The sequence below is a fragment of the Protomyctophum parallelum genome (assembly GCF_964188405.1).
Source record: "Protomyctophum parallelum genome assembly, chromosome: 2".
Classification (NCBI taxonomy): domain Eukaryota; kingdom Metazoa; phylum Chordata; class Actinopteri; order Myctophiformes; family Myctophidae; genus Protomyctophum; species Protomyctophum parallelum.
Window position 1 is genome coordinate 27,505,539 of NC_139699.1, and position 14,731 is coordinate 27,520,269.

Here is a 14,731-nt window from a genome sequence, read left to right on the forward strand (position 1 = left end):
CCATGGAGATATAAGCTATTAAACGGTGAACGCGGAGGTTGGCTTTTTGGGCTTCAAAGCAAGTTGTAGTTTGTTCTTTATATAATCAGGATAAGAATTTGATGTTTTGTGTGATTTAGGAATGTGTCGTTGTCATTGCATCTGTCTGTATGTATTTTGTCATTGTGTTGTTCCGACGGCACGGGATCTGTCTTCCCCAAACGTCTCCATTTGGCCACCCCGAGACCCCGACAGATAAGCATTCCGTTGTGATCGTGCTGTTCAGTGTGTCACGCAGCCACGCTGGGTGTGCGCAGGGCTGTAACCTGTCGTTGTGTTTCTGACAGAATGTCAGACATTGTTAGAATTATAGTATGATGTTAAGTTGAGACATGGATGTTAGGTTTGATGTTTGCCTGCTGCTACCCTAGTTTCCTTGCAGAACTTAATTGTGTTCTGTCCCTTCGAACAGTACATGACCATTTGCCACGTTGCTTGTTAACTAGTGTTCATGTCACTTAATCTGATTTTACACTTTGAAAGTCATTCTCGGTAAGAGTGTCTGCTAAATGCATAATTTGTCTTGCAAATATGGTATATGGACCACTTTTTGCCGCGCTATGAACTTGTAGGTCGAGCGAACGTTTTTAGCTAAGATCTTTGCTTCTGGGGGGTCCCTGGAACGACATATTTTCAGATGGGGGTCGGCGGCCAATTACACATTCTTTTTGAGGTTCTTGACATGAAATATTGATAAGAAAATACATTTACCATAACGGTGTCCCAATATGTGTCATTTTGTACAACATCCATTTACAACCATGGCTACTTATTTTACATAAATCCAGATAATTTTGACCTAAATTGCTTTCTTTTTTTAGATCTCGTATTACATTTGCTCCATATTAATGCAAGCCTTTGATTCATAGTAATTTAAATCTATTGAAATGTAGTCAAATTCTTCCCAACTGTTTCCCTTTGGCTTTACTGTGATCAGGATTGTAACAGAAGAGCAAAACCAAGTACAGTATCATGCAGGTCAAAGATTGGCTGAAAGTTACAGCTGTGAATAGAATTTTCAATCAATGCCAGCCAGAGACACTTTGGCCAATCGGATGCAGCCGAGGAAACATTTGCTTTACACAGCTTAAACTGTATGGCTATACTGAACGCCCAAACATGACTCATTGTGAGATTGTAGATCAGCTATTCTCAGCAAAGAGATTAGCTGTAGAAGAACAGACCCTTCGGGGACTACTACAGTGTAGGTGTATATTAGTGGCTAGCTCCACATAGGCAACTTACATCAACCTGGAGCACCTGGGAGTTAATAACAAGCGAACATAGAAACTGCTTTTTGCATGTAAAATGGAAGAGATTTGGTATCAAGGTGCAAATTATTATGGCTTGTAGTAGAGTTATACACTGTTTAGTAAGTTAGGTTTGGCAATCTATTAAACCGTATACTAAATGCACACAATGTTTGTTAAAGCTGAGAAGTACAAATTGACAAGCATTACATTCAAAGATTTGTACAAATGTATACTTAGTTGTGAGCCACAAACAGCAGATCTACAAGGTGTGTGTGTGTGTGTGTGTGTGTGTGTGTGTGTGTGTGTGTGTGTGTGTGTGTGTGTGTGTGTGTGTGTGTGTGTCATATAGCACAACGTGTTGTCACTGTTGTGTGAACTTGTAGGTCGGCTATTTCCAGTGCACGACAGGATGAAAAACAGGGTACGTATGAATTGCCCGTAACATTCAAAACCATGCACCTGAACAGTTGAAATAACAAATATTCTCATGTCCACTGAGCATTTAGTGAAAAGCGCAATGTTAACAAAAACAATAGAAGACCACGCTACTACTACCGCTGGAGGAACTCTCCAAACACTTTATTTTCTTTTTTTTGGCTCAAACACTGAGAGCTGATAAAACACACACATACACTGAGAGCTGATAAAACACACACACATACCACCACACACTGCAAAGTATGCTCTGGTGTGGAGTGGACGTACCTTGAAGTCATCTGGAAGGAGCAGTTTGCTTGTCCTGAGGAAGCTGAGAATGTAGCGGAATATCTCCCCGTCCCGATCTATGAAGTAGTGCTGCTTCAAGCTGTCCAGCACGATGGGCTCTGTGCCGTTGAACAGGCGGCTGATTCTGAAAAAATTGAAACACACATAGAAGCACGCGTGTGTGTGCGCGCACACACACACACACACACACACACACACACACACACACACAATGGAATGAGCACCGTCAGCCAATGCATGAAACAATTACCATCCATTTAGTTTTCAATTTTATTAGCGCTAAGCTTGAAAATGTATTAGCCTCCCTGGTTGAAACAAGAGGCTTAAGGCACAGCTCCTCCATTCCAGACCTGTTTGAAGTCAGTGAGTGTCCCTTTTTCCAAAGATTACAACAGCATATGTACACACACTCTCTGCTACATGTGTCTCTCCTGTTGTGTACTGTAGAAATCAATGGAATATGTTCAGCTGAATGAGATAACTGACAGTGAGAGATGTGACATACTGTATTGTCTCTGTCGGGCAGAAATTTACCTTGTATCTACATCTCCATGTGTCACATTGCGATGCCAGGTTGAATGTGGTTAAGTCTCTGTGGGTTTTATTGATATTTAAACATCAAAAACGTATTAACGTGAGCTTGTGACTCAATAATAACTAGAAAAAGTGCCCTACTGGGCACAGGTCTCCACCAGGATGAGCAGATGTGAAGAATTCCAGGCAAAGGTTTTTCCTTGGCCTCTAGGGAGTTGGCATAGAAAGTTATCCACAGATCCGTGCAGTTAGAGGTAAAAACACTTTTGGGCCAGTGATAGCGCCACCTTGAGGCTGAGTTGAAATGTGGCATTTCGTCCTCGGCCTAGTGGGAATGTGGGTGCACAATTTCACGGAAATCTCACGATGTGTTCATGATTTGCAGCATTTTGTTTGAAACTGAGCACTCCTGTGAACTTTGGAAGCCAATCTTAACCAATCAGGATGGAGTCTGAGAAATCTGAAAGAGCGGTTTGGTTGAATGGCTCTAGAGAGACTGTGTACCAATTTGCGTGATGTTTGGACAAAATCTGTAGGTGTACTGTGCAAAAACTTGTTTTGCACAAAGCGGCCTCCTGGTGGCGCTATAACAGGCCGTTCTGGAAAGTTTGGGGCAGAGGTTCATGGTTGGCATCCAGGGAGTGTGTGTGCAAAATTTGGCATCGACCGGGTTAACGGTGGCTGAGATTAGCTGGTCACGGACGGACACACGGACACACGGACGGACGGACGGAGTGCAAAACATACTCTCCCCATGCCTTCGGCTGGTGGAGACAATTACATTGGATCCTTTGGAACGCTGGTTCTCTTTTTCTATTTTGTGAAAAGTAATGGTTTTGGACATGCAAGGTTTCCACCCAGACAGTGAATATATAATGTATTGATGTGATACGCTAATAAGATATGCTAACAAGACCTCCACAGAAAGATACACAGGTTCATTTTGTTACATTTTACACGCACTGGGTTATGAAGATAAATGAACACTGAGCGTTGTATAAAGACATAGGACTCACAGACACGAATGATATAGTGCACGAATGATATTTGAGATTATATGAGCAAAGATATAGTATTTTTACCGTGTGGACTTGTAATACATGGATGGATGTAGGGTGTGTTGTATCTAGGAAAGGGCTAATACTGTTATTTTGACAGAGACATTTGTGACTCTTTTTGATACAGAGAAAGTCATGGCGGCAAGACTAACACTTAGACCGCCACGATTAATTAAAGAATGGTTGTTATATGCCAGGATTTCCCCTGTTCAACCCTTATTTTGAAGATCCAAAACACAGCGACCGGATGTTGACATAATGGTGTGTGTTGTCGGATTAGGTGTGTGTTGTCGGATTAGGATTTCTCATCGCTAGCCGATGAGAAATAGAGTGCAATAAGCCTTATTTTGACAAGAAATGCCGCCTGGGACAGGGAATTAGAGATGAAAGCGACTGTAAAGCGTGGTTGCGTGCACGCGCATACAGATGGCGCAGCCCAGTAGCCATCCAAAGCTAATGTCAGTAGCTGATCAAAACATGTATACAACTGAATTAACTAATTTACGTGTATTGGCGGTCAGCCAGACTAATCAATTAACGTAGATTATGCTTATTGGCGGGGGACTATCCATAAGAACAAACTATATAGCCAAATTAAGATCTGTGCTATAATTGTTGGTAGGCCTGTTACATACCTTTAAAGATGCCCAGACCAAGAGCATGCTTATAGACTGGCGAAAAGTATCTCTTCGTTTTAAATGATGAATATCAACTGTTGCCCTCCGTGAGGTGGTTTACTATAAGTATTAGGAAAAACAGACTAAAGAACTCTTTTGTATATCAGTCTGTCCTGCTTTTAAACCAAAATCGTTAAACCAGAGGATATGTTCTTGTTCCTGTCTGTTTCTGTGATTTGTGTCCTGTAAGGTCTATCATTTTGTAATGTATTACATGCAAAACAAATTTCAGTGCAAGCTGACAATAAAGTTGTATCGTATCGTATCATATCGTATCGTATCGTATCGTATCGTGTCGGGTCGTATCGTATCTGCTAACTGTTCAGGAGAGGACAAAATTAGTTAATAGCATATTCATATGCCGCAATTTCAACTCCCAATCCCGACAGCCTTTACTGCATGTCACTCCCCCATCTCTCTCCCCCATTTCCTGTCAGCCTACTGTCTGTCCTTCTATAAAAAATATAAAATAAAGGTGAAAGCCACAAAATAAAATTAATTCAATGACTTAGCCTCGGTCAGAAACGGTTACATTTTACTTCTACTGTTTGAATTATGTGTTGTGAATGTGAACCTTTAAAAATATCTGCACACATATATTAAAACTTTGCTCCTCTACACACCGGCAATACTATTTCATGCCAAGCTACCAAGAATGACTGGATACTGAGTTTGCTGTACATTTGTATTGATATTATTCTATGTATTGCATGTCCCTTTACACTGTATGTGAGGTCCTGTTATGCCAGCACCATGTGTGGTGCAAGTATACATATACCGTAGCCTTACAATGTGTCTGCAACATTGCCACCATGTACATTTATCATACAAATAAAGCGATTCTGATAGGCGGAATGTGCTACCGACCACGTGTAGCCGTTCAACAATCACAATCATGAATACATGTTGTGGGGAGACCTGAAAACATTAGTGGAAATGCCACCACAGAAGAAAAGAACACGTTGGCCTTTTGAAATGTACACTTAATGTCAATGAACCATGTTAGAAAGAAAATAAATAAGTAGGAATACACAAGCGACACAGTTATATGACATGGAGCCATATGGCATATGATTACATTGTGTGGTGAAAACTCAATTTCCACTTTTGCTCTTTCTGTGTGTGTGTGTGTGTGTGTGTGTGTGTGTGTGTGTGTGTGTGTGTGTGTGTGTTTTTGTGTGTGTGTGTGTGTGTGTGTGTGTGTGTGTGTGTGTGTGTGTGTGTGTGTGTGTGTGTGTGTGTGTGTGTGTGTGTGTGTGTGTGTGTGTGTGTGTGTGTGTGTGTGCTTACTACCTGTCAATTAATTCGCATAATTATTTGATTCATTTTATATGTTGGGACCCAGCTCATAAAAATAATAAAATGATATATGAAGGTTCTATGGATTATTGCCAAGATGTTGGCGTAATAAAGACACCTGTTGCCTCACAGTGTCCAAGACTGTGTGCTGAGATTAAGGACTTCTGGTTATGAAGTTAGCTACAGGGGGCTCATCAAGGCAAAGACTGGAAATTGCTCCAATCTTTTAGCTTTCATCACAGCATGTCTGCACCCTGCCTCTAGATATGCACGGACAGATATGTCTCTGTGAAGAGTAGGAGTGACTTGTTACATGATGCGGATATCTTCATCATACACATTGTCAAGTGTTGACACGATAAACTTTACAAAGGTAAATTAATTTGATCGGTGTCATTAAGTCTATGGTTTATATATGGCCTTATTTTTGCCCTTAGTTCTTACTCTAATTGTATGCAGGAGAGTACTCTGGAAAGCCTGCTCCTCGTGCTGTATGAATTATGCTAAACTAAAGATTTACCCAACAAAACTGTTGAAGGTAACCTGCTTAATGGCTTCACAGTACATTTATATGGTCTTCCTCAGAAACAGCTCTTGGCAGGGCACTGCATTACTTTTATTATCATCATTTGATGTAATCAGCACTTTAATCACTCATAACAGCTTCCAGGTCGGCTGACAAGAGTCGCACGACGAAGAAAATCAGTCCTATTCATGCACGTGCCCATACAGTACACACACGCATAGCTGCAGTGGCGCACGCACTCACACATTATACAAGCTGTCTTGACTCATTGTCAAATTCTATTACTATTACTGAGGGAAGGGGATTGCATTGGGAATGCCAATGAAACAAAGAGCAGGACCGGTTTCAAAGTCCTGTTCTGAGATGTGTTGTACAAAAATGTCCAAAATGATTCTGTGCTTATACTAAAGGCTTGTTTTTGGACGGAGTCATACTCAAACCCAAACTTATAGGCTAGGAATTCCAAAACGATCTTGTTCAATTTGTCCAGTTTTCTTTCCTTGGGGTTGGCTGTATGAAAAAGTGGAGGAAAGATGTTTCTGCCTTTCTGCCCTCTCCCTTCCTTCCATCCTTTGTCGCTCTCTCTCTCCCTTTTCTCTCTCTCTCTCTCTCCCTTTTCTCTCTCTCTCTCTCTCTCTCTCTCTCTCTCTCTCTCTCTCTCTATCCATCGTTCTCCTACTCCCTTTCTTTCTGGAAATCGATGCAAAATGCTTTATAAAAAACCAATACTCATCTCCCTGTTTTGCCCGAGGTCTTTCTTTCTCATATGGTCTTGCAATTCTTCCAGCTAGAATTTCACCATACCCCTGCAGGCTAAACTCTGTTTTTCATCTCCACTTTTTTTAAAAGCAATTAAAATGCTGCCTGTTTTTCTTTTTCTTTCTCTCTCTCTCTCTCTCTCTCTCTCTCTCTCGCCCTCCCTCTCTGTCTCTCTCCCTCTCTGTGTGTGTGTGTGTGTGTGTGTGTGTGTGTGTGTGTGTGTGTGTGTGTGTCTCTCTCTCACTTGGTCTCAGTTTGTTCCTTTTAGTAAAAACCACTGATTGGTGGGAGGGTGGGGGGTTCAGCTCTAGCTCTTTATCTGTCCTTTTTAACAGGTAGAAGGGGCAAGGGACCGGGTACAAGAGACTCAAAGACGGAGATGGAGAGAGTGAAAGAAAGAAAGAAAAAAGAGGGGGAGTGGGAAGAGAGCAAAAGAAGATGGGGTGAAGTGAGAAAGAGCTGGGAGACATGGAGAGAATGGGAGACTGTGCACATGTACTGTATGCATGACAGAGAGAGAGAGAGAGAGAGAGAGAGAGAGAGAGGTGGTGGGTGTACGAGGCTGTCAAGGACAGAAGCTGCTCAGATCTCCCATCCCGGTGGTGCCAAATGGAGGGAGGCATGCGGGTAGTGGTGGTGATGTGTGTAGGAACATCTCACAGACCAACACATGTCAGACTTCAGTACACCAGTTAGCTGGCTAGCTAACGAATCAGCCCCCGATATTCAAAGCTGGGGGTGTGGGAGGGTCAGGTGCATATCAAGCCGTTTTCCATCACAAAACACAGAAAACAGTTTCTAATGAACCCAGTCTCTATAACAGACGCTAAACCTCCCCGCGCTGGACTTCTAACAGCTGTGCACTCGAAGACGGCAAGCAAGCAGCCAGGGGATTGCGCTTGGATGTATATTCAAGCAGGGGATTGGGCTTGGATGTATATTCTTCCGACTATGTAAAGCCTTTGGTCTTTCTTTTTGTTTTGAGGCATTAAAAAGCTTTTGAAAGTCTTTAACCCAATCAAGCTCATAGCGCGGCTCTCTGCAGATCTACGAGCTTGTAGATCCGCTATTTTTTTTAATCTTGAAAATGTGGCGCAAATCTTTGAATATATATTCTTTCAGAGCAAACGTTTTTAACTAAAATCTTTGCTTCTGGGGGGTGCCTGGAACAACATATTTTCAGATGGGGGTCCATGGCCAAATACAGATAATTCCGGGGGTCCTTGACATGGAAATGATTGAGCACCACTGACATAGAAACATAGGTTTTTCAGAGAACTGTTGGGTTAAATTGTCACGTCACTGTCATCTGAGCAACCCCCCTCCCCCCTGGGGGTCCTGACCCACAGGTTGAGAACCACTATTATGAAACCATGTACATTAATATCCGACCATGATTAATTTGTATAGCGTGGGCGGCTCCGCAGGGAGTTGGAAGGCCTAACCCTGATGGTGTTAGGATCACACTCTATCCATGGAGCTACAAGGAGAATGTGTCCTCTAACCTTGTGTTGGTGGGGGGCCATGCACTACCTAATAAGTATGTTTTGTATATAGGCTACTGTATAGGATACTAATATATTCCTCATTAAAAAAATAGAAATTCACATATTGTATAAATAATGGTACAGATTTAGATTACATTTACATGATGTTCTATGCTGCTGAACTTGAAGACAAACGTGCACACACAAATAAATGTTCATCCAAAACAGTGTCCTTGTCTGTGGAACATTTCCTGAGATTTTCTTTTTTTACATCTTCTTTTCCAGTGAAACATTGAGGCTGTCGTCTCTTGAAAGCTACACAGAGTGTGCATCAATGTTTCATGACCCCTGTCCCTTAATATGGCCCTCGCAGAGGAAGATAAATAGCTGCACATTAGTTACTAGACTAACTTTCTCTTCGCATGCTGCATTATTAAGGGGGCAATCTATTAAAAGTAATCATCAACTTAAAAAAAAAATCCTTAACCTTGTTCTTTTAATTGTCAACTTTTTTTCTCTCCTTCTTTCTGTGAAGGGGTCCTGCTTTTACCGGATGTGACCTAAAGTACATGTACACTCTGGCTATACCCAGTGTCATTGTTTAGCTTTCTGCTGTCAGCCATTATCCTAATTCACACAAAAGGGCTCCTCCTTCTACCAGTGGAAAGTGGAGCCCTGAGGCCAAATGTACACTGAGGAGGGGGAGAGAGAGAGAGAGAGAGAGAGAGAGAGAGAGAGAGAGAGAGAGAGAGAGAGACACAGACAGACAGACAGACAGACAGACAGACAGACAGACAGACAGACAGACAGACAGACAGACAGATTTAAAGAAAGAGAGACTGTGTGTCAGAGACAACACCAACCAACATTCATATTTGTTATGAGTTTTAGAGTCTCAGTGTAAAAACACAGTTTGGGAGCCCTGGCATGACTCTCTGCTCTATTTGCATGGTTTCATGCCTCAATGGGTTCTGCATGAATAACTTTGTCTAATCTAGCATCTCAGGAGCTACTCAAAAGACTCCTCCACTGCAATAATTACATTCAATTCAAACAAATTCAAATCACACTTATATTTATCAGCATTCAGATATGTCTTAACACATTATAAGGCAACTGGATATCCACTGATAGCTTTGATGAACATTCAGATGTATGCACTGCACTCACGACATGCTTCTTAAAACAGTGACAATTTATAGTATGGACGTTTCTAATAAGGCAAAACCCAGCACCATCAACACAGCTGGTACATACCCTAGAAATATCAGTGATGATCTGCACTATTGAATTAAAATGTTTAATAAAAAAGACTAAGCCATTGCATGGAATTAGCCATATATTCTTCTTCATATGACATTACAAAAAATGTATAATAACTGAGATGGCTGTCAGTTACACTGTAAATTTCAAAGGTTTATCTTCCCGGGATTATGGGGATCATTTCCTGTAGCCAATTTGGCAAGTCTTCCTGCACAGCACTGATGCAAGTTTATCTTGGCAGAGAAGGGACTCGGCCATGTGAAGTCGAGTCAAAGACCGAAGCATAATACCACTTTTTATGATGTCTCTCTTCAATGGTAATGGTATTGCTATGATGTACACTAGTAGCTGTCAGACATCTTGGTATAGATCAAAATGAGATATATATTCTGTATCACATTTGAAAGTGATGGTCTGTGCATGGCCATACTTTAACAGTTAACATTCAACCTGTGGATCAGTTGATCTGATCTAAAACAGGTCATAATGTGCGCTAGCAGTCCCACAGACATACAGTAAAATGGCTATTGTGATATTCAATTTAGTAGTTGATTTCAACTTTATTACATTCACACATTAGAAGTCACATAAATCTTTGATTGGTGGGATGAGGGATCTGATGTCAACTTTTCTTATTTTTTCCTCATAGTATTCCTCATAGCAGCTTGATCTGTTGCATATGTTGTTATGAAGACAGCTGTCGTTTTCATTATCATATTACATTGTAGCATACCTAATATTAATTATGATGACATGCATCTGATTTGTCACAATTCTGTTGCAAATCAGTTGAATTCAAAGTATAGGCACCAACCTGTACCAACCAACACGATGAGCTATTCACTTGATTAAAGTATCAATTTCAAAATGTCAGACTTAAAAGTTAAATGAAAACGGCATTATAAAATGTATGATGGGCTAATTGATAGTGAATGATTCATTTACATGTTTTATATTATAAATAGAAACAATTACACAGAAAAACCCCACAGGGTCTGTTTTTCAATACAATAGAAAGATATTCGTAAATATACCCAAATAATGTCAAACGTGTGTGTGTGTGTGTGTGTGTGTGTGTGTGTGTGTGTGTGTGTGTGTGTGTGTGTGTGTGTGTGTGTGTGTGTGTGTGTGTAGTTTACGTATTAAATAAAGGACATACATAACATAATAAATACAAAAAGTATTATGTAAAAGACAGCTTCTTACCTGGAGTCTGGGTACTTGGTGAGGGTAGCCAGGCTGCTAGTGTACATGTGTCCACCGACGTCAATGTGAACCGGCGCGTTTGCCTTTGTCAGTTGAGCCGGTAGAGGGATTCCTTGGGTGGCCAGAGGAGAGACCGGGGACCGGGTCAGGGACAGGCGAGACATGCTTCTTCCTTCCTGAAAACAAGTGTATATAAACGCCATGGAGAATAAATGAGTGATGGTGATGCTACTCAAGGAAAGCAGATATCCTTCTCCACCGGCTCCACGCTCCTGATGAATCCTATCAGATCACTTCCATTTCTGTCTGGTCTCATATTTAGCTTAGAAATTATTGCCACCGCTCTAATTAAGTATGTTTGCATCTTTTTGTTTTAGACACCGGAGGCGAGGATAGGAGGATGCTTATTAGGGGAACGAGTGAGAAGGAGAGAGAGAGAGAGACAGAGAGAGAGAGAGAGGAATGCTAGGTGTCAGCCTCCAGGGGGATAAAACAAACTGCTGCTGCTATATTCTAATTAAGGGTCGCCTTATGTGTTAGACGTGATATGCCCAGACACACCAACCACCAATCTCAGAGCAAGGAATCCAGGGCATTCGGCAACTTTGTTCTCAGCACACGCACGCCCGCGTGCGTGGCCGTGCACACACAGTGCACAAAAATATCACCAGGGTGATCCTACAGCATAGCTGATTGTCAGACCACTTTAACATGCATGTTATCTGTGCTTACCACAAACAATAGCTGTCAGAATTGATAGTGGGATGGTATAACAAGAACATATTACACACCACAATCCTATCCAGACCACAAGTAAGGTAACTATATACAGTTAACAAGCATGTACTGACAAAGTCAAACACTTGTAAAATGACACAAAATATCAGACGCCTAGTGTTTCAACACGGATTGCGTGAACTTTTGGGGGAAAGTACCAGAGTAGCAGTTACAGCACACTACAATGTTTCGTCAAGTGGATTTGGGCATTAGAGAAGACGATCACTATTTGGGGAGACTATAAATCACTGCTTTGGTACTCTGGGGTCACCTAGAGAAGGTCATGCAACTACAACCCCTGATAATAAGCAGATAATGTAGGGCCCTGGTGGACTTGGAAACTCAGGAAACACATCAAGTTTACTTATGTCAGCCAACTGCTTATGGTCCAGTTAAGAGTACAGTTAATTGAGGTCAAGTTCTATGTAAACCGTTGACCCAGGTCTCCATTAATAGCCTACTTTATGTTTCCTATGATATTTAACAAACATAATTCTGAAGACACTAAAAGGTTTTTATTCTACAGCGGAACTACAAATCTGCTCCATAGCTGGGAGGTTAGTTAAAGCTGGCATGAGATCTAAACAGGCAATATAGGGATGGGCTAAATGATTGGAAACCACTATAAATAATCATGACTTGGCGAAACAATTAGTAACTCGTTCTTCCACACATGTTATACAGTATACTCTTAAAATGGGAACAGACCCCATTCAGATCTGCTCTTTTTTGCTTTAAGTGATGTGCCCTTGGGCACCAAGTGGGAGAGCAGATTTTTTTCCAGGGTGTTGCCCATTGCCATTAGTGGGATAATATAGTTGTTGCAACGTTTCATATTGGGATCATGTTTGGGGACATGTGTGATATCCTATTTAAGCCAACTCTCACACTGTGTTGGGCAATATTTAACAGACACTATCCCTGCCTCCCCTCTCAATCAATCAACTAATCATATCAGTGCACACTGCACACACACACACACACACACACACACACACACACACACACACACACACACACACACACACACACACACACACACACACAAAGCCAAATGCAATAGGCTACTGGCCAAAGCAAACTATACAACTTTCTCAACAAATCTGCCTCTTTATTCATGTGTTTCCCACCACCACCGCTACAGATCCAAGCATAACAGCTCTTCACTGGCTAAACTTAAATGATACACAAAAACCTAACGACCATGTTAAAACATATCATGTTTCAAGGCTACACATGAACGATAAGAAGAATAGAATAGGCTACAATACAATACATCGCACCGCAGCGTTATTCAACAGTTCACTTTACATGAAAATGATCAGTCATAGTCAGCCTGCATGTATCTATAGTAAGACTAATTCTACAACATTCTCAATATGGCGTCTTATTCTCGCTGTGCATAAAGGCATTATCAAGACACGCTTAATCCATAAACGCAGCGATGGATGCGTAAAAAAACATATACACATAGATCCTCGACTCGACACATCATTCATATCGCACGATACCGCGGGTCAGAGGCTAACGACTTCCCCCCCGAAATAGACCACAAATAGTAGATTATAAGGTAGAAGTAAAACATAATATATATATTCTAATATTTTTAGTTTTTTACCCTACCGTTTCAAACATTGTAGGAGTCCGTATAGGGAATCCGTGCCGGTTTTCAATCTCCCCCAGTTTGTACGTGTGTGTATCTTGTGTGGTGTAGTGTGTGTGTGTGTGTGTGTGTGTGTGTGTGTGTGTGTGTGTGTGTGTGTGTGTGTGCGTGCGTGTGTGCGTGCGTGTGTGCGCCCTGGGCTTTTCCAAATGCCCCGAGTGTTTCGGAGAACTACAACAAATACCAATCCAGCGCCACAATATATCCAAACCAACTCTTCGCACTAACCCATATCCTCAAACAGTTTTTAAAACACGACGTGTGAGTCTGTGAGAGATAAAGGGCAGAACGAACGGTCCACTTGCCAGGGTGACTTGAATGGTTTCTCATCAAAGCTTCTTTCCACTAAAGCGCACAGTTACGCACAAGCAGCGTTTCTTACCTTGTAAATGTACATGAGGTGTCTCGTTCCCCTTCTCTGCTTATTTGTGTACGTTTTTTTGTTGTCGTTGTTGATGATGATGAAATAGCCTACCGCTTCGTATTTCTTCTTGCTTCTTTTCTCGTCTGCCTTTTTTTGTGACTATAAATGAAACTGCCGATCTGTTAGAAGAAGAAAGCCAATAATCCCGTCTCCAAATAACAGAGGAGAAGCTAAAAATGAATTCTTTGCTCCGGGCTGCCCAAACGCCTCTGGGGCAACAGGATTATAGGCTACAATTAGCTAGACTCCTCTAAAAAAAAAAAGGAAAAAAAAAAAAAAAAAAAGATACTCCCCCTTTCCCCCGAAATTATGACTACACAGATGTAATAACTTGGGTTATTTTTTCAGCGAAATAACCGCAAAAGTAGCCTACAAAACATAGACCATTCCCCCACTTTATATTGAAAGTTGTGGTTTTGCTGGGGGTAGAGGGTAGGTAACAGGCAAGTGTCAGTCGCTCAATAGATTTAGTGCAGGAAAAAGGCTGATTTTAATCATTGTCATTTCGACTGATGTAATGGCTCCCCAGGCATTTCCCCGGCTAGCAGGCATAGGCTACATACATTTCCATCTCCAGCCCTTAATACATTTAAGGGAAAAAAGAAAAGAAAAAAAGAGAGGCGCACTGGCGTAGGCAGGCTGCCACAGTCCTTCACTCAGGCAATAATAAAAGGCGCTGTAACTTGTTGATAAAAGTCTGAAATAGAAACATAATATATATAGCTAGCCTAGTGAAAATGAAGAAAATGTATTAGGCAGCTGTCCTGGAAGACTTTTGTCACGCGGCGATTCCCCCTGTCTGTCCGCTCTGTGGCGAGTTGCAAACGCCAAATTTCCTGCTGTAGGCCATTAAAACCAAATGACGTCTATCGACATGCACGCTGCTGTGGAAAAAAAAAGAAAGGAAAAAAAAGCTCCCTCACAACCTGCCCGCAGCTAAACGAGCCATTTCAATTATAGAGCTCAGCACACGGCTATAGATGGAGATGTCTGCAAGGACTGGAGCTCAGCTTTCCATGCATGCAACTAAAGCAAGAAGA

At 41.6% G+C, this 14,731-nt stretch overlaps 1 protein-coding gene across 3 annotated transcripts in view; it reads right to left on the reverse strand.

Moving 5' to 3' along the window:
• kctd15b (potassium channel tetramerization domain containing 15b) overlaps nt 1-14,494 on the reverse strand; it is a gene marked incomplete at its 5' end in the record, with an annotated part of 41,515 nt that extends 27,021 nt beyond the window's left edge. The window contains 3 exons of one of the 3 annotated variants that reach the window (XM_083759739.1): nt 1,998-2,142; nt 10,828-11,003; nt 13,650-14,494. In XM_083759739.1, the coding sequence (XP_083615865.1) occupies nt 1,998-2,142; nt 10,828-11,003; nt 13,650-13,664 (336 nt within the window). Of the gene's footprint in view, nt 1-1,997; nt 2,143-10,827; nt 11,031-13,227; nt 13,300-13,649 lie in introns of those variants that run through there. The other 2 variants (XM_083759740.1, XM_083759738.1) reach the window with 2 other exon arrangements.
• Between the last annotated feature and the right edge of the window lie 237 nt (nt 14,495-14,731).